We start from the raw sequence: 22,168 nt of genomic DNA, 5'->3' as shown, positions 1-22,168 counted from the left end.
AATTTTAATTAATCTGTATCAAAGTTATGACTTACGCAAGGTGAGCGAGTGACGTCTTGGCTCGTCTATTGTAAAGTAGTCCCTAGACGGTATTGCTAGCATGACATGCACGAGTTGTCATGCTGCATGAGCGTCTAAAAATATCAAATCATGCATTTTGAAGTGAAATTCTTTAGGAGCTTTGATAGTAACATTTAAAGGTCGCGTCATGACAATACCGTCACTTCATGGAGCAAGACGACGATTTTGAATCTTGCCAAAGAAGTTTCACTTCTGACACGTGTACGCACGCTCTTTTTTTCATAGTTAGCGTCCAGCATAAGTATAGTGACATTCATCACACATACCTACATGAATCTCTTTAAGCTTTTGCATGACAGCAACCGATGTGACGATCATGCTGCACGTCATTCCAACTTGCAGGATAGGAAATAGAAAGCTCTATCAATCAGGTGCCAGCACTAGGGCATGCACCCGGGTTTACCCGGTTCCGAAAAACCCGGGTAAACCCGGGTTTTTTGATGATGTTGAGAACCGGGTCTGAATAGTATGAAACCCGGTTCTCCCGGTTCCGACCAAAATATTAAAATATAAAGTATTATTTATATTTTGCTGCATTATTTTAACAAATTTATTGTATCTGGCAACGTCAGACTCACGTGCATCGCGAATTTTCGTGCCACGCCTCAAGATTGGTTCTGATTGGTTGTCTAACCTTAGACGCTATAAGTTTCCTACGGTTGTATTACCAAAAAAAAAAAAATATTTAGGCTTCGAAAATGACAAAAATTAGGCTACAGTAATATTTTTTCTAGATTTATCGTGAATTTGAAAAGCTGTTGATTTTACTGTTTCATATAATGATCCAGTCATGTTTTTGTTTTTGGTATCAAGCTGAAATTTATATCGAATACTCAAGTCTTCGGTCCCTTTTATGTGAAAAAGTCAAACTCACAAACCAACGCATCAAAAGATACAGCCGTAAATGCTGAAAATTTTCGCAAATTTTGACATTCGCATGGGACTCAAAACCTACAGCTGGGTACTTTTCATGAACACAGGGCCTTTAAATTTGGTAAAAGTAACGTCTTATAACACAGATAAACGAAAAATTGCTAGAAACATAAATTTTAAAGTTACAACATTATAAAAAATAGGTTTGTTCGGAGCCCTCGGAGCGCGAGTCCGACTCGCACTTGGCCGGTTTTTTACTTTACAGTTTCCAGTTAATGAATAAGGTTTAAGTTTATATGTGATATTATGATAACAAGGTACTTTTATAAGACTGATAAATAAAGAGAAGTATAGAAATTTTGTTTCTTTATTAATTTAATAAAATAAGACACAAGCCGCGTAAAATAAAAGGCCCATCAGGTACTTTTACAGTTACTTTTGTTTAATTTCGTATTTTTTCCGAAGTATTATAAAGAACCGGGTAACCCGGTTCTACCCGGTTCTGAGCTCGATTTGGAACCGGGTTTCAAAAACTTGGAACCGGACTCGGTTCTGCATGCCCTAGCCAGCACGCAGTTTGCATGTCATTTAAATCATCGATTTAAACGAGCATGCATGCATGACACCACGTAACGCATGTCATGCTGCATTATCGTCTAGGACTCTAGGGACTACATAATAATGCGACTTTTACGTTCGAAATAAAGCACAGACAACATAAAACGTGTTTTCCTGTGATTTACGTTAATCTGTCGGATGTCAGAAATACGCAGGTACGGGAATAATGTTCCGTATAAAGGTTATGTACATATTATTACATGTACGGTGTACCTATCTTCATATGAAAAACATTTAAATCATCATGGCACTAACTTAAAAGCTTTTTTTATTCAAACTCAAACATTTATTGATTCAATTAGACTTCATAGAAGCACTTTTGAATCGGCTTAACATATTTATTTAGAATGATATCATGATATGTTAAACTACTAAAGTATAATCTACCTTATAAATACTGTGTTTTAAATTGAAAGGAATCCTTGCTTATCAGTAGAAATCTGGCAATAGCTAATTTCAATGAAATACCAACGAATAGCAAACAGAAACTTCCAAACTAAATAAGCAAGCACGATAAAATCACCACAATTTGAATATTTCGTAAACACTTGAATAATTTCATTTATTTTGAATCGAGTTTCTAATAATAACACAAACTTTATGAGTTCTATTGTAACTAAACTCAGGAGACTCACAAATAACTATTAATTATTTACAAAAGCTATTTCATTACGAATTTCTCCTTTTGGCTAAATATTGTATTTTGTTTACCTGTGGAGAATATTTAAGCAATCTGTTTCAACACATTTCGAAACTGTATACATACCTAAATAACTTCTGTATACAATTTTAAACCGTTATAGGTATTATATGACATTAATTAAGAAAAAGCAAACTATTCTTTAATTTACTATATTAGTAGGTAGGTACAATAGTTATCCTAGTTGTCCATCAAAAACAAATTTCGATCAACGTACGAAGATAGACCTTAGACAAAACCCGATAAAACATACTTATCATATTTAACAAGGTTAAAATACATATACCTATGTATCAGCTATTAATACATATTTTTTCCAGATAGATACATATTAAATACCTACTTCTATTTAATAACGGGTAGTAATAAAAGCTCCGATAATAAATTTAAAAATGTCCTTACTAAAAATATAATATTTACTGCCCGAAATACTAAATCTCCGACTACTTCTGTCCGACTAAAAATGACGAAACGACCGAATGATATACTTAAATCTTAGAAAAAATCTTATGTCTGTTAATTGCTGTAATACTTTTTTACCATATAAAATTATGTTCTACTGATAACAATGCTTTGTAATTATTACCTTTACTTGCCAACTAGAAATTCATCAATTACATTTAATTTTTCATAAACTCTGTGCTATTTTTACTACAATGTTATACTTAAATTTCTATTGTTGGCGCTTGTCCAGAAAGTTATTAAAAATACAAAAATGTACTTACTATAATCATGAATTCTAGTTATAAAATAAAATAAAATTCAGTTTATTATATCTTTTTCTTTTTTGTGGTTAATCTCTTATTGTTTTGTGGACGGTTTTCTGAACTTTCTGTTGCATATTTTTCTTTTAAGAAACCTAACCTAACCTAACCTAACGGCTAACCTAACCTAAACTTGATTTTTTTTTTGCGCGTCGACGGAGCCCCGCTTCGCGGGGCTCCTATTTCTGTGTAGTTTTTTTTTTAAGAAACCTAACATAACCTAACCTAACGGCTAACCTAACCTAAACTTGATTTTTTTTTGCGCGTCGACGGAGCCCCGCTTCGCGGGGCTCCTATTTCTGTGTAGTTTTTTTTTTAAGAAACCTAACCTAACCTAACCTAACGGCTAACCTAACCTAAACTTGATTTTTTTCTGCGCGTCGACGGAGCCCCGCTTCGCGGGGCTCCTATTTCTGTGTAGTTTTTTTTTTTAAGAAACCTAACCTAACCTAACCTAACGGCTAACCTAACCTAAACTTGATTTTTTTTTGCGCGTCGACGGAGCCGATCGCGCGGTCCGACCAGTTTCGGTATTTTCATCAATGTTGAGAGTTAAAAAATATATTTGGTAACCAACACTAGAAAATTAAATAACTCATAAAATTCGTAAAAGAATGATTATTTTGACATGACCTCTGTTGTCAGTAACCCAGTAATCTCGTCGGAGGTTCAGTATTTTATTCAGAAGTTTAGTTTTGTTATTCGAAGTTTAATATATTTTTAAGTAGAAATGTAATTTGATTGTGTTCATAGGTGTCAGCAAAATTTAGGTATTTTATTCGGTATGCTTTGAATTTTTTTGTCGGTATATTATTATAACGCTGGTAAATTAGAATAAAAGTCGGACAGAGATAGCTGGAGATTTATTTATTTGTCGGAACCATTATTATTTTCCTTTAATAACGTAATAACCCTCTAAATTATTGTTATTATAATATCACCTTGTTTAGCTCTACAACGGTTCGTCATTATCGTTTAAAAACATATTTTCCAGAACACCTACCTAGTTACCTCGATCATAATAATATTACTTATGAGCTTTTATTTTTTTAACTTCTTACTTTTACCGAGTAGAGTATCATTAGGTTTATGAAACATTCCTTTACAAAACTCACAAGCTCTCCAAAAATATAAATTAGCAGTAATAGAGTTAAAAATAAACATCTAAAAAGATATTTATCATCATTCAATGCTGTCATTACACGGTTTTAATAATAATGCATTATAATTGATAACAATCCTCGTCAATTACGTATCGCATTTGATAAGGAATGAACTCTGTACTAAAAATAATTGTGCCTCTTTTGTGTTGTTACAACAATGCAAATGACTATTGCATAGACGCAGTTGCAACAACCGTTAAAATTCAAAAGAAAAGTGTATTTTATAAATGCATTAACATAGCTTAATTTAATATACCTGTTTGTCCCAATATTTTACATTATCTATATTTGATATAACACCAATATAACACCATCGTATTCGGTATTAAAAATAAAGCTTTATAACCAAACTTCGTCACGCAACAAAAATATCATGGAAAGCTCACGAAAAAACTGAAGTAAACTTCATAAAATATTCACTTTGACAAACCCGAAAATATATAGAAGCACAACGAAAAATATCACAGTGAAATACACGCAAAATATAATAACCTATGAAAAAATATTATAAACTCACTTTTATAACCACGTGTTGTGTTGACACACTCCTGACAATATATCGGGATACGACCACTACCGAGTCCAACCGCTGAACAGTGAATACCGCGTATTTACCGAACTGTCTGAAGAAACACTACAGTCTACAATCCGTCTGAACCATGAAAATAACGAAGCCGCTACGAAAATAGCCCTTAATCCGTTGTAACAAAGTACCGAATTCTCTAATGAATGGTTATTTGTAAATAATCACATTGAACACGGGAACATATTGCTATTGCATTCATTCATAGGGGCAGTAGTGAGAAAGAATGAGAGATTAGACAGGACTCGCGCATGTGCATTCTTTGAATAGAAAAGCGAATAATAGAGCGTAGAGACGCGTTGAAAGTAAAACACAAAGAACTTTTTATGTAAATTAAATGAAAAAAATTATGATTAAAGTTGGAAAAGCGCTTCCTATTATTCAATTTACTAAATAAGAAAATATTAATAGGATTTATTGTTGTTGAATTAGTTAGCTAAACTCTACATGATTATTTTTGTAGTAAACAAATTGTTTAACCGTATTTTATGAATACTTTGTTCAAACGCTGTGATAAATTCCCTAACTTTACCGGATTTACTAACTTTAAAAAATAAACTTACCAATACAAGACGGTACCGTATCATTCCATCTATTATCATCATAGCACCATAACATCCGCGCCCTCTGTCGCGTATCAACAAAAATATAATTAACGTTGCACATATAGTGGGCTACGTCTTCATTTCTGTACACGATGTAGCCGTTAGATGGCGCTTGTAACGTAACACAATTTATACCTGAAAAAAAGAAATAGTTTTACTTAATGGATCATAGATGGCGTTGTATTAAAACGATAGTTGTTTATTATGTTCATAGATGGCGTTGTATTAAAACGATAGTTGTTTATTATATTCATAGATGGCGCTGTAATAAAATAACTCTTGTTGGATACGTTCATAGATGTCACTTTTTAAAGTATAAATAAAATTTAACCGACCTCCGACCGAATATGTACAATAGATGGCGCTACATACACTCATTATAATATATTTTTCTTGAAATGGTTTATAAGAAAATTCAACTTACTTTTATAATGTAACAACACGCCTCTTTTAGGAAAGGCGCCTTTAGACTTAGCTTCAACTAATACTTCTACGGTATCTGTGGTGGAGAGCAGCCGGAGCGGTGTGTCAACTTGGTCACAGCTGGTGTATAGAGAGTCACCATTCGAATCCTTTACAGCTACGTAATCTGTGCAGTTCGATTCGAACGGACCGACACCTGCGAAACAAGAATAAATACGTGTGGATTCTCTATTGAAATGATCAGAATAAAATAGGTTTAAGAACTTTAAGATGTGTTTCTTAACTTATTTGTTAAGGGTATAATTACAATTTATGCTGAGGCAAGATCATTTTAGAGAACATTACTTTTATTCTTCTTTTTCTATTTTTTTTTTAATTGTATATGTATACGAAGTGGGGGATGTCCCCGGGGTCCGGATGTACCCCTTGCTGTATGCACCGCGATCGCATAGATAGTATTCTACCGTAATAATACTATACTGTAAACATACTCCTCAAGCTCACATCCAGCAGAGTGACCCGTATCCTCTGCTCCGGATGTACCCGCAGCCTCCACCTGCACTCGTCCCCCACATAGAAGTGGGGGTACCCTGGGGTGCGGATGTACCCCTCGCTGTCTGCACCCCGGTCGGATACAAACACCTCGCGGTTGCAGTAGTGGACTGTGAGCGAATCTGAAAAGAAAGGATTTAAATTATTACTACATAAGTAACTTAGTACTATTGTGATACTACTAGCTTGTTACCGGAGGCTTTGACCGCGTCTTTTAAAACTAAAATAAACGTAGGTACCTATTAACAAAAATCCGTAGCGTTGTTTTAAAGATCTGTGCATGTGTAAGGGAATAATAGACAGATTGATGACAAGGAAACTATTTTGTTTCACCAAGGTTTCACTATATTATGCTGTGATATCTGTAAAATCAGAAATAAGATCTATTTTATAGGAAAAAATTGTAGTTTTAAAGGTATTTTGGTTGATTAGTTAGAGGTAGGTAATGGAACGTCATTCAACATTCCTAATGCAACATCTTTATATAAAATAGGATCACCCAGTGGTCACTAATATTCCACTACACGTTTCGTGTTCAAACATACATTATCGGCAATGCAACCAATGCATCGTGGAGATACGTGGAGAGAATACTGTAAAATAAGTAGCTCAGTGAGTAACAACAAAGTGGGTAACCTCCAAGTAATACTAGCTGTGCCCCGCGGTTTGCCAGCATTGCTCCTATTGGTCTTAGCATGATGGTATAGTAAAGCCTATATGATGACCCGACCTGTTAGTAATATTTATGAAAAATTTTAAGTAAATCCATGCAGTACTTTTTGAGTTTAGATCGGACAAACAGACAAAATTTAAATTACTTTTAAAAGCCCTCCTTATCAATGCAAGTCACAGTTATATCAGAAAACTCCGTTTCAATACAAATTAATCGGTCGGTGTTTGTTTGTAAATGCCGAAGAAATTTGTCGTGGTTCTTATAAAATGCACAGTGTGTTATGAAACGCGTGATTCGAATTTTTGAACTATTTATGTTTTTAACCAATAGCATGTCGCTGGTTTGTTTACTTTCAATTTTCTCATTTTATAGAAAAGAAAACAAGATGTTTTTATTTTACTTATAAAAAGTACCTTTCAGTTAATATTTAACAATGTAAATAAGCTACTGACAATATCCACCAATAGTTAGAATAAATACCAAAAGTTAAACATAAGCAGCTTTGACATAAAATAAAATAAAAAAAATAAAAGATGTTGAAAAATATGAAAATTACTTACGAAAAATAAGCTGCAATATAGCTTTTACGTTTTAACACAACCATTTATTTTTTGAACGAAACACGAAAATGTTTTCCCGCAGCTTTCACCGAGTTTTCATCATACCACGCAATCAAGTAGGTATTTCATGATATCATTATCCGAATAACCGTGACCTTTTAACGCCCTTGGATTTTATAAATGTACTACTTTTTTGGTATATACATTTTCTTAAAACTCTTTCCTTATAAAACAACGTAATAGAATAAAATATTTCATTTTTGTTTTTTACAGTTAAAAATATACAACGCAGCAATTTTTATTTATTATTATAAAAAAAACTACATTTAATATCATCAGAAAACCAACGAGAAAACACAGAAAAGCATTTAAAACATCATTACAAAATCAAATGAAATCAAACCAAATTAGTTCCAAATTTAAATCAAATTATAATTTTATACAAACTTCACCATTTAAACGATGAATTTTATCCAGCATCATCGAGATAGTATGTACTAGTACTAGTACTAGTACATACTATCTCGATGTCCAGCATTCAATTTTCTTTACAACTCAGGTACGCATTTGGCAAATGGGTTTACGCGTTTTCTAGGTTAAACGACACACACGCGGCGTATCTAATGCTAATTACTAATTTGGGACTACGATTAGGAATCTTTATAAGAGGATTAGGATTATGAATCTATGGTTAACGTAATACGGGAAGATTTCACCGATTAGAGCCTTATTGCAGAATTTTGTCTTACGTGGTGTTTATCTCTTGAAGACGTTCTCTGCAGGTAGGTATAATAATTATGCTAAGCCAAACGTGTTAGAATTTCTAAGGATTTATAGAAACAAATTTAATTATTAGATCAGGATTGCCCTAAGTTGCAAACACAGAACAGTAAAAACAAATTTAGCAAAAGAAAAATTAGTGTTGAAAAAAAATATATACCACAACTAGTGGTCCGCCCCGGCTTCGCCCGTGGTACCTACATGTTTTAAACTATCCTATCTCTCAAGTTGGATCGAACTGCACATGGTGTGCGAATTTTATTATAATCGGAAGTGGTTTAGGAGTCCATTGAGGACAAACATTGTGACACGAGATTTATATATATATTAAGATTTGGCGCGAAAATAAAGCTCGGAGGCATTGCTGACTTTCGTGCTAATGTACATAGAAAGCCTACTCTTTAATTGATTTTACATGATTCTGTACTATTCAAAATATGAAAACCTTGCTATATTATAGCATTAATATTTTATGTTATCTTTCAACGACCTGTGTTAACGCGATAGGTACTTAAGGGAACATTGAAAATCAAACACGAATTCGCGCTATACTAACATTGACCCTTAAATAAGGGCCTTTATTATTTCAGGCGGGGTCAACGACCGCAGAGCAATATCCACTTACATTTAGCAGAATGATAAAGGAGTAAAGAACTTGTTAGAATCAGCTGAATTGAATGTTTACAGCAATTTTCATTCTATTAAAGTGAAGCGTGAAATTATTTCTTTGTGAAAAATATTCGGATTATTGAAAAGGAAAATTGTTTTTGTTGGAAATATAGAATGAATGAAGGTAAGGTTTTACAAAGGCTATTGTCGTGTGCGGATTTATCTTTGGGCTTTCAAATAGGTAATTTCTTTCGTTTCAGCATTGAAGGAATCATACAATTGAGATATAATTCATTCTATTCTCAATCCATAACGTTTACAATAGACATTTAGATGATGTTTAAATAGTTTAGAATAAGAGGTTATAACTTGATTCATTATTATTAAATTAACATAAAAACATAATATGTGAACTTAATTTTTAGTAAGCAATGAAGAATATAATCCTTTGCTTGTTCCGCTTTAGTAAAAAATATGAATATATTATTATAATAATTATTAATATATGCTTAGAAACCCCCACAACTAGATCCAAGGCTAAATTCGCTTTGACTAACATCCATTTACTAATACCGATATATAACCGCAGATAATTTAATCCGCTTAAACGTCGATATCTAAACGCTTCCCACCGGAGTATTAGAGATAGAATGAAAGTTAATAACAATTGTATAGATCCTATTTTAGATAGCGACTTGCAATAGGATAGTTTTATGGGAAAACTGCAATAGAGATAATATTTGGGACTGGAATTATTTACCTATTATATTATTAATGTGATCTGTGTTTAATGCTTTTCGAGTCATCAAAGTAAATAAATGAGGGCTTTAAATATTTAAATGATAAAATAAAACAAATTGCGACTTAAATCTGAAAACAAATGCATTAAAATGTAAGATAAAACAGCAATACCAATATTTTTACACTCATTTCAACAATGTAACTCATACTGTATAGTTCTTTTTAATATCTATTGCATAAGCATGAAAACACAATAGTACCTATATATTTTTACCATGACATAAGCCGAGGATTAATCCGTAAATATAGAAACAAACAAATGAAACTACAAAAGAGACCAAACACCGCTTACCCATTGAAGCAAAACTGCACAAAACTTGCGATTTCACACAAAATCGTGATTTCCATTGTAACGACATGCACGTGTCGATCACAATAGTGTCACATCAACACCCTAAATAAAGTATTTTGGGGTAAAATACCATATATCGATAACCATTTTAACTTGACCTCCCTCTTCATACCAACATCTCCCATAAATAATTCGTACTGCATTGAATACGAGAGCTCTCATTACGCTGGTGGGTCGATGTTGAAACTATACGTGCAGTTCCCAAAGGAATATAGCTTTTATTTTCATTGCAATGACCCACTGCAGTTGTACATTTGTTTTTAAAATGTCCTTTATTCCCTTGAAACACGATACGTGTGCAAAATGTTAGATACAATTAAATTAAAAGTATTCTTCAGGGTGTAATTGTTAATAGTTTATTGATTTGTTCGTGTTAATGGTGTTGACAAATAAAATTACTATTGTTCCACATATTATTATATGTTCATATAATTTTAAACAGGATAAGCAACGGGATTAATTTGTAATTTTAAATTAAAGAATGCCTGAATATCTAATATTTTATCCAGTGTGTTAATGTAAATAAAACATAATATATTTTTTATTATTTTATTTGCAAAGCACGTACGGAACTTCTCCTTATATGTAATAACTATCGTCCATTGTTAAAATGCCTTATTATCCAAAAAACAATCATCAGTTTTAACCTAATCATCAGTTTTTTATTACAACACGCAGTAATGCCAACGAGTGAATAAACCCGTCTTAACCCTCCACAGCGCGCGGCTCAAACTGGCCCCTAACGAAGGATTGAGACACGTGTCCGTTTGCGGCCCATTGCGGAAATCTCCAGGGATGTGACGCAGTGGATAAGGAGGAACTCGGAACAAAGGCTGGGTAAATCAATTTGTATGATCCCTCGTTTTATAAAATATTGTCAGTTATAGCCAATCTAGAGTCAGATCAGTGAGATAGTTTCCTTTGATTAATGTCAGTAACAATTTTCATTTAAATATTTAATATTTAATTAATTTAGGAATGGATTAACGATTGTAGTATGAGGTTTCAATGTAACGTCAATATTTCCCTACACTGGAATAGAAAATCAGTCGTTCATGATGTAGAGCATAATACATGTATAATATATAGAATAACCATTGTGTATTGTAATTACTGAGTAATGAAAATGAATCCACGCTCACAGCACAACAATTTTCTCTATAACTGTAAACCATAATAGCAGCATACACTGGATCGAACGTAATAATCATAGCCATTATCGAAATTTAAATGATTCACATTGTTCACTTTGCTATGATAATAAACATAATAAGGGCATTTCACGCATTATAAATAGGGGGTGTTCCATTAAAAACAACAATTGATTTCTATACGAATAACCGACACATGGCGCGGTTTAGATAGGCGTGACGTCACAAATATATCGCATCTGTCTAATATTGATAGACGAATCGATTTCACGCTTCAGTTCCACAGATCTTAGTGACCCAAGCGACATACGAGTAGCCGAAAAGTAGTGTTATGGTTTTTAGGGTTCATAGTGTCAAATATATATGTATTATGTACCTACGTGTTACTTTACAACATAGCGTAGTTTCTTCGATACGTAGCTTATAAAGCTCCTAAAATTTTAAGTGTACTTTAATGTCTACATTGTATGGAGAGTCTCTAATATAGAGAATGCTTATAACTTTAATAGAAAGTGACAAATTATATTGGTAATCAAGTGAATTTATGTATTTTTGATAACTAATAAAACGTTTTTTGTTTATGTTATTGTTTTGCATTCTATTATCATATGTAATCTAACCAAAGACTAATGTCTTGTCTTGAACCGTGGCAGCGTGGGCAGGTAAAGTAAATAATTGACAGCAGCAATATGATTATGATTTCTTTTCTTCTTGACTGTTTATAATGGATAATTCGGCGTATGAGAAACTCAAAATATAAATCCACAGCTTGATAAGAGTCGAAAAGTCATTTCTATCGAAATGATTTTAAAAAATGTAATAAACTAGAACACATTAAATCATAAAGCGAATCCAACCCGCGTCTTTCATTACACAGTGTAATAATTATTCGTGATAAGATTCGCTGTAAATTATAATATCCAACAGTTGACGGCTAGACAGACGTCAGACTTTATTAATCTCATTTCACAGCTGCGTTAAATATTTCTTAAAAAGATTATAAATACGTCTGTTACCGCATTTTATATAAAACTCCTATTACCGCATTTTATGTAAGCCTAGGCCCCCTCATTATTTATTTATTTATTGTAACAATGTAGTACAATTTAATAAGGTACAAAAATTAGAACAATAGGTGGCCTTATTGCTACACAGCATAATCTCTGCCAGGCAACCTGATAGGAAAGGAAATGTGAGAAGATCATTTATCAAATTACAAGCTTTTTTCGATTATATATTGCGCCATTGCATTGATCCGAAGTATTATCTATTAAGGGCCGATTTTTCAATGCTTGGACAAAACTTATCCGTCCAATAAAGTATTACACGATAATATTAAAATGTCACGTAAACTGTCAAATACGGGCAATTAGAATACGTTTTAAAAATGGTAGTTTTATACATTATTCGACGAATAAGTTTTATCCAAGCATTGAAAATCGGCCCTTAAAACAATAAACAAAAGGTCTTACCATCAAAACAAGCGTATTTGATGAACACGACACCTGGTGCCCACTTCTTTGAAGGCGGGAAATCTTCTGCCAGCACGAAGCTGCAGTGGTTCACTCCTGTACATCTGCGAATAATAAATAATTTAAATATTTTAATAAAAAAAATCAAAAATATTAAGTTTATTCTTCATTGTAAAATTTTTCAGAATACACATTTTTACTGTTCGCTTTAGTTATCTATCAAGCACGACAAAGAAAAAATATTCACATACAAATGCTTTTGTCAGCAGTGTAAACACATCTCTACATTATAAGTTTATAACCTGGCAAAAGTCAAAACTCGGTGTAATTCGTACAAACTACGAATGTTTTGCGCTCAAGCAGAAAAAAAAATGCAAATGTCGTCCTACACAGGTGGTTTGCTTATTCGTGCGAATGAGAATAACCGGTATTATAATCGTTTCTCTCCATTTTGAATAAATATGTATATAATGGTATATAATGAATAGACACAGAATTACAGAGTATTAAACAAACGCAAATGTCGCTTCGCATTGTCATTGTCATCAAATTCGACGATCTAAGTAACAGAAACGCAAAAATAATATAATGTTTAAACAGGCATTAATTGAAGCTTTAAACAATTTTAAAAGAGAGTAACAACGAGCCTCGAGACAAAACACTAAATTTTCAGACAGAATCACAGGCAATAGATAGAGACAATTTATGTTTCAGTCAATACCCATAAAATTACTTTTGTTTGTACCTCATTAAACAAAAAGTTACAGCTCCCACTCAAGTTTTAATTAAAACTCCAATTAAGTTATATTTAGTTTGAGTAAACTAAGATCTTATTTAAGCTACATTTTCTTCATCATCTCTTTACATTAGTCGCTCAACTAATATTTCTTAGTTCATAATTAACAAGTTTATAGTCAAGAGATCGAGTATCAAAGCTTCAATATAATATTATGTATTCAATCACTACATAGTATAAAACAAAGTCGCTTTCTCTGTCCCTATGTCCCTTTGTATGCTTAAATCTTTAAAACTACGCAACGGATTTTGATGCGTTTTTTTAATAGATAGAGTGATTCAAGAGGAAGTTTTTAGTATATAATTTATTAGGTTTTAGACAAAGCGGGCGAAGCCGCGGGCGGTAAGCTAGTTATTTATAAAACAACCTTCGTTTTATAAAAAGATAACATTCCATTGCGTCTTCTTAAGATCTAGATATTTTTAAAACAACGAAACAATAGAAAAAAAAATAGTGCGACGTATTATGTGTATTTTTCGTTCGGAATTTTTGTTGTTACATAATATAGATAGCTTCTTTGAATAAAAAACAAGAATATCACATTCACACTGATTATAAATACTAAGTAGCACATTTCTTAAAATTATTATATTCAAATATTTGCACACAATGTACCTTTAGATAATTTAATTTTTTTTTATATAACAGTTCAAAATGAAATTTAAAATATACGACGCTCCACTTTCTGTAAACGTACAGATTCGTTTTATGTCCAATACAATATGAGTTTTCCAACTATTTCACACTGGAAGCCAGATAAATCGTTCCGTCCAACTTCTGAACTGACGCACGAGCCATTTGGCTTGGAACAGCTTGCTTCCATGTTTACAGATATGTAGAGCTTACAATATCGATTAAATGAATAAATGGCAAAATTTTAAGCTTGTTTTGCTGTTTTAAATTCATTTTGAAGTAAACTACGCTACGTCTTTAATTACGTTGAATTGTATGGCCTACTCTTAACTCTATCTCTACACAGGAAGATCAGAACACGGTTTGGAGAGGAAAATGAAATACTTTAATATAAAATAATAAACGTACTATACAAATAAAATAATAAACGATATAGAAACATACTATACAAATATACATTAAAAAGCACTCCGTTCTCCGAATAAAATGACAAACGAATTTAAAAGCAACGCAAGCAACACAACCACAACAATTTTTTTTCTATTATATTTTTAATTATGTCAGTTACGTTTAAATATTGATTTTTTTTTTACTGTCGATAGGAAAGAGATTGACCACAATCTCGCCTGATGTTAAGCTGAGATGTGGTCTAAGATGGTACGCGCCTCCCTAGAAGGTACCTGTACCGATTTTCTATTATAATAATAGTAGGAATATTATATATTTATGCGAAAAATAAAATCATAATAACTAATAAATATATATACGTAGGTAATACATATTATTAAGTTCATCAAACTGTTGTCTATGTAGTATTCGTTTATTCTCTAGAATCTTATCTCTAGTCGTCAAAGTTTAATGTTCCCTTAAATATTTAATGACAGCTTTTAACAGTCCCGGGAGATTAATTATACTTAAGTTACAAATTGAAAACATAACTCAATGTGAATTTTCTCTTTGATGTTATTTAGAAAATTATTACAAACTAGAGGTCCGCCCCGGCTTCGCCCGTGGTACATATTTCGCAATAAAAGGTAGCCTATGTCCTTTCTCGGGTATCAAAATATCTCCATACCAAATTTCATGCAAATTGGTTCAGTAGTTTAGGCGTGATTGAGTAACAGACAGACAGACAGAGTTACTTTCGCATTTATAATATTAGTATGGATTAATTCTTAACTTAAATTCATATTATATTAAATTCTTAACTGAACGTAGGAAACATTAATCTGTAACTACGAATAGAAATAGAATTTATCAAGAATTAAAAATATTTATTCAACAATAAATTTTATGATCAAAATATTTTCAAATGTAAAAACTACCTATGTATGTAAATTACATACCTAACTACATACTGGTCATCAAAAATGATAATTTTTAATCGTTTTCGATTATTATAGGCACAAGGGCGGATCCAGCTTTAGTGCCAGGGGGGGGTCACATAGACGTGATCAATTTTCAAAAGCTATATTTTGGTAATTTAATTGATACGTAGATTAAAAAAAAATGGTCAAGTGCGAGTCGGATTGGCGAACCAAGAGTTTCGTACAAACATTTTTATATGTTTTATTATTAAATTTATGCTTTTTGCGATTTTTCCTTTATCTGTGCTATAAGACGTAAGTTTCTATTAAATAAAGATTAAATAGGTATCAAGATTCTGTGTTCACGGGAAGTAGTTCACGGTAGGTTTTGATTCCTGGCAACACTTGCGAAATGAAATGTATGTTTTAGCAATTTTTCCTCCATCTGTGCTGACAGTGCTTTTAACCAAATTTCAGAACTCTGTGTTCACAGGAAGTAGTACAATACCTATAGATTTTAATTCCCTTGCGATAATGTCGAAATTTGCGATAATTTACGGCATAAATGGCTGTATCTTTTGATTGCGTTGGCTTATAAGTTTGATTTTTTCACAGCTATAAGGAACCGTAGATTTGAGTATTCGGTATGAATTTCAGATTGATACCTCCACGCCTTCCTGAGAAAAAGGGTCTTCACAGGCAGACAAACTTGAAAAATATATATTTTTTGCAATTATTCCTGTATCTGTACTATAAGATGTTGCTTTGTACCGAATTTCAAGATTCTGAGTTTACGGAAAGTAGGTACCCTGTAGGTTTTGAGTTTTGATTCCCTTGCGAATATCGAAATTTGCGAAATTTTTGGCATTTACGGCTGTATCTTCTGATTCGTTGACATAGAAGTTTGATTTTATTATAGCGTAAAGGTATTTTAGACTTGAGTTTTTGGTATGAATATCAAGTTAATACATGTCAGCGTTCATGAGTAACAGTGTTCTAAGTTAAATTTTTTTTTAAATATTTTTTTATATTATAATCTAAGGAAAAATTCATGCTTTTTGCAATTAGTAAACAAAGTCGTTGTCTCTGTGCCTATGTCCCTATGTATGATTAAATCTTTAAAAATACGAATTTCGATGCAGTTTTTTTAAAGATAGAGTGATTCAAGAGGAATAGTATATAATTTATAAGGTTTTAGAGAAAGCGGGCGAAGCCGCGGGCGGTAAGCTAGTCTGCGTTATAAGACGTTTGATTGTACTAAATTTCATGACTCTGTGTACTCGGGAACTACCCTGTAGATTTTGATTTCTTAGGGAGTGTCGAAAAATTTCAGCAATTACAGCTGCATCTTTTGATTGCGTTGGCTAAAACGTTTGAATTTTTCACAGCATCAAGGAACCGTAGACCGTAGGATTTCGACATTAGCAAGGTAATCAATACCTGCAGGGAGCACCCTGTCCCGTAAACACAGTCTTGAAATTGAGTAAAAAGTATCGTGTTATAGCACAGATGTAGTAATAACTGCGAAAACCCTAATTATTTAATTAAATTAGTTAAATAAAAATATATTTTTAAATAATTTTAAACTTACAATCCCTTTACTCATGAACGTCTACATGTATTTAATTGATATTCACATCAGAACTCAGGTCTATAATAACTTAAATCTGTTATTTAATTCAAATTCTATGTCAACGCAATCTGAAGAAAAAGCAATTAGAGCCGCATATTCTGTAATTCGCAACTATGTACTTGCAAGAGAATCATTAATCAAAACCTACAAGGTACTTCCCGTGAACACAGTCTTGAAATTTGGTTAAAAGCAACGACTTAAGCACTTACAAGCACAGATAAAGAAAAAAATAAACAAAATTGTAAGATACAACATAATGAAAAAATATGTTTGCTCGGAGTCGTCGGTGCGCGAGTCCGACGCGCACTTGGCCGATTTTTTGTTGTAATTTGACTGTATTTTATAGTGTTCATTTGAAAAAAAAATTGCTATTTTATGTCTTATCCACGAACTGGGATATTTCGATATTTGAGGTTTTGTGTGAAAAGTGTAACAGCAAAAGTTGTAGAAAAAAAATTAATTACATTACAAACTTTACCATTACACTTTATTCCGCAGTTATAGTTTCTTTTTTAAATCGAAAAACCTGTTATTTGTTCTTAAAATACGACCACAGGTCGACCCTAATAAACTTTTTCTATAATTTTTGTTATATTCTCTTCGTTAATTTCGTTACCGTTTGTAATTGATTTCATTGTTCTATATTACTTTTATGTCTCAAAATTCAATAAAAATTTAAAAAAGTTAATATTAAATTAGTGGTCCACTTAGGTCGTGGACCTAGCCCAGGGGGGGGTCATGACCCCGTGACCCCCCCCCTGGATCCGCGCTTGTATAGGCATCATAAATCATATTAAAAAGTAATTGTAACGGGTACTTTTAGTGCATTATGCACCGAAAAAAGATAAAATCTTTTAATTTCCTCTTTCCTTAGGGTTGAACCATCAAATAGGAAATGACTCGCTCAAATATTTTGTATGCGTTAAGTCATATTTAAGCACTTTACTAATGCCTGTAAGTAATTGTATGTTACAAACAATTATTAAAGATTTATTGATTCTTCTGAACAGCAATATAATACTAGCTGTGCCCCGCAGTTTTACCCATATTGCTCCGCTCCAATTGGTCTTAGCGTGATGGTATAGCCTATAACCTTCTTCGATAAATAATCTATCTAACAGTGAAAAAATTTTTCCAATCGGACCCGTAGTTCATGAGGTTAGCGCGTTCAAGCAAACATACAAACAAACTCTAGAGTTTTATAATATTATTACCATAGATAACATTAAAAAGTTAGTATTCATATGTTACTAGGTACCTCCTTATTAACAGCCCAACGAAAAAGTGAGAGAAGCCGAAGCTACAAACTAGTAATGAAAACAATAATCTTTTTACGCGATAAGCAGGCAAAAGTTGTAATATTCTACGCACGTCTACGCAGGAAACTGGAGTTGGAGTGTCTTTTGAGAGCTTTTATATAGGGCTTTGATTTTTATCGATTTTTAATACAAGTATACTTACATATTGGACAATTTTTCGTGGTATATTAAAACATTTTTTTTATTGTAGATAGCGAAGCGCTTGACCACAACCTCGCCTGATGTAAAGCTAAGTGCTGTCTGAGAATCTGCGAAGATGGTACGCGCTTCCCTAGTAGGTAGTAAACAGCAAAACTAAGTACCCGTTCACTCTACGCTTAAAACTTAATACATAACCACTTGCAATAACCACGAAATAAGCGCCGCTAAAAGTAAATTTTAATAGTTATAACCGCATAATGATCGATTTATTTGGCCATAAAATTAATGTTTATTCATCGATAGTTATATAAATTGGCTATCAAAGTGCGCACGCGCGTGACGAACGGAACATGACATGACGGCGCTTCCGGCGATCGGAATCGTGCCGCTTTGTAGTCTAAGAGCTTGTGGGTATAGTGTAAGAGCTTTAAGTTATAAGGTATAGTATAGGAGTCAAATCATTAATCGTAGTGTCATATTGTAAATAGGAAATATGGTGTAAAATTCGTAGCAGAGCTTCCGGAGATCGGAATCGTGCCGCTTTGTAGTATAAGAGCTTGTGGGTATAGCGTAAGAGCTTTTAGTTACAGGGTATAGTGTAAGACTCAAATCATGGTGTTACTAGTAAATAGTTTGTAGTATAAGAGCTTGTGGGTATAGTGTTAGAGTTTATTGTCTAGGAATCGAATCATTAATCGTGGTGTATGGTGCATTTTAAGTATAGTGGAATACTATAGTATAGTGGAAGAGTCGAATCATTAACCATGGTGTTAATAAATAGAAAGATAGTGTAAGAGCTAGGAGTTACGATCATTAAACATGATATCGATAGTAGGAAGCTTTTATCTCTAATGGTTAGTCTATCCTATTTGAAAGTTGGGTACATCCATCGTCAACATACATACAGACATACAAAGTCAAATGAGAATAGGTAAGGTAAGTGAGGCACGAGAAAAAAGTATATTTTTATTTGTTGTGATTTTTTGTTTCGTTTTTGTATGAAATCAAGTGACAGTTGTTTGATAAAGAACATTGACGTTTATTGCCACAGTTAATCTATTTACCGAATACAAGCAACATTTATTTATACGTGGAAGAACAACATACATCTTCTATGCAACATTTAGTGTTTATAATATTAGTCCGATATCGAATAGATAATGAAAACAAAACGAATTATAAATACGCATCTAAAATTATAGCAGATAAAATTATAACTATGCATATCTCAGCTTAAATTAAGTTTAATAGTTACCACAACAAGGAAAACTAAAAACTAAAAACCGTATCTAAAATTAGAACAGAATGTCTGTCTGTCCCACCCCACCTGCGTAATGGCGTGCTGACGTATAAAGTGGCTTGCGATTTGTTTGACTGTCCTTTAATCGAGCATTTAAAGTGACGGGAACATAAGGGGGATTTTGTGCTATAATCTATGGTCATTAGTATTTAGTTAACCGTTGTTTTTGTAGTGTAAACATTTTTTGAAGATAGATGATATAATGTTTAATTTAATACAGTAGAACGCCGTTTATACGAACGCCGATTAACAGAATCAGCAATTATCCGAATCGGTCCTTAGCATAATATAAAAAACTAGCGGTCCGCCCCGGCTTCGCCCGTAGTACATATTTCGCAATAAAATGTAGCCTATGTTCTTTCTCAGGGTCTAAAGATTATCTGTGCCAAATTTCATCAAAATCGGTCCAGTAGTTTATGCGTGAAAACCATACATACATACATACAAACCTTTCCTCTTTATAATAATATTATAGTATAGATTAAAATTTAAAACCATGTAATCTCTGTAAAAGTTCCTTGTAAAACATTCGAAAGGTTGATAATAAATGCGTACATTTCTTCTCTACATAATATCGCAATGACAATTTTCAATAATATTTTATCATAAAAAATATGCTATAAATAAAAATTATTACTTACAAATGTAATTGATTTCTTTATTATTTTGTAACAATAACGAACCGTAAACAACATAAACTTTACGTATACATCTGTGGAACAACACACAGTCATTCAAAAAATTACAAAGAAACGCTTCAGAAAAGCCTTGTAAATTGTAAAGACGTCAACCGTTTTCATACCCAGGCCAAGTTCCAACCTTCGGAATTCATTAAGGTCTGTATACACTGGCGAAGTGTGTCGAGTACAAGATAGCATACCTATATGTATACATGTATACCTAGGTTACCTGTGAATATGAAACGCGTTCCAAATTTCCACAGAACAGTAAAAACGTGGGATGTATCGTTGAAAGGTTTACCACAGATTACTAAATGCCTAGTTATTACGAGATTTAAGGTTAATGGTGTCGAATTCAAAGCGAATTTAAGGTTTCGATTACGGTAATGGAAATTAGATGATCTTTTAATTTGAAGTTATAATTAAGGTATTTTATAAATTAATACCTTTGAAATACTTTTCTCTAAACTTAAACCTAACGGGTGCATAATCCTATTAAGGAAATAACATTTACATACATACTTATCACTAAACCTTAAGAGAAATGGATCCTTGGTATAAGGTATCACTTTATAATAATTGCTCTAAATTCTATGAAAATGTTCTCAAAGGTCTTAAGTCCTTAATTTAATTAATATAAGAAATCGATCCATAAGCCATTAGTAAAGAACGCTTTATTTTTTGTATTAAGAATATAATAATGGGAATTTAAAGACTTTAATCCGATTTAAAACACATTTTTACACACATATCACAGACGATCGTTCAGTGAAAACGGTTATTTAAGTGTTCACAATAATAAAGAATCTGTTTATATTCGCCTTTAATTCCTAAACGCGCCTATTTCATTATGAAACTCTTACCATAATCAATATAAAAGGTCTTATAATCTCGAATATGCACATAGTACCTTGGTACTTCCCTTTGCCCTAAATATTTAGCACCTAGCCTTGGCCCAGAAAGCACTAAAATATAGGATTATTAAGTAATATCACGCGATCGTTGTGAAAGATATTGTTCAATTATTCTGATATCTTGCATTTCATTCGCGTTTGATAAGAACTAATTACATAATTATTTTATTATTACTATTTTAAACAAACTAACGAAGTATATTTCATAATGAATCGCCAAATGTGTTGCTCAGCTTAAAATTCGAGAACAAAGAAGGTTCGTATTGAGAGAAAAAAGGGGTAATAGGGCAGAACAACAGTCTGTCGGGAAACTAGTTGATTAAAATAATTATAAGCTACATCTTTAATCTAGTTAACAGCACGCAAAAAAGCGGGAAAGCTTTTTAATTTCCTCTATAGTTTAGCATAAATAATGAATTAAAATATCTACTAAAAATTTAATGACAAGCTACAGCTTCATGTAACGAAACAAAAAATGCTAAACTAAAGCGATCTAGACTTCAATTAGAGACTGTATTTTATAGACTGAAATATGTTAAGTGTATTTAAAAAAAATATAACGCAATACGTTCATAAAACAAATTGGCGTTTCAAGCGCTACATCGAAACGTAAATATAGATTAGTGTTTTGTATGAAGCACTCAAACAATATTTTATCCGCAATTTATAGCGCTTTTTCGATGGA

General features: G+C 32.5%; 1 protein-coding gene across 1 annotated transcript in view; it reads right to left on the bottom strand.

Moving 5' to 3' along the window:
* The window catches only part of LOC149910661 (uncharacterized), a 113,751-nt gene that overhangs the window by 41,496 nt on the left and 50,087 nt on the right, over nt 1–22,168 (bottom strand). The window contains exons 3-6 of the mRNA XM_090116005.1: nt 12,761–12,864; nt 6,302–6,484; nt 5,812–6,006; nt 5,346–5,522 (exon numbers count right to left, since the gene is read on the bottom strand). Of these exons, the coding sequence (XP_089972131.1) occupies nt 5,346–5,522; nt 5,812–6,006; nt 6,302–6,484; nt 12,761–12,864 (659 nt within the window). The remainder of the gene's footprint in view (nt 1–5,345; nt 5,523–5,811; nt 6,007–6,301; nt 6,485–12,760; nt 12,865–22,168) is intronic.

The sequence above is a fragment of the Colias eurytheme genome, chromosome 2 (assembly GCF_061535395.1).
Source record: "Colias eurytheme isolate Ceu_HAF_F1 chromosome 2, ilColEury1 Martin Lab GWU primary, whole genome shotgun sequence".
Lineage (NCBI taxonomy): Eukaryota > Metazoa > Arthropoda > Insecta > Lepidoptera > Pieridae > Colias > Colias eurytheme.
This window is presented reverse-complemented; position numbering and strand designations above follow the sequence as displayed.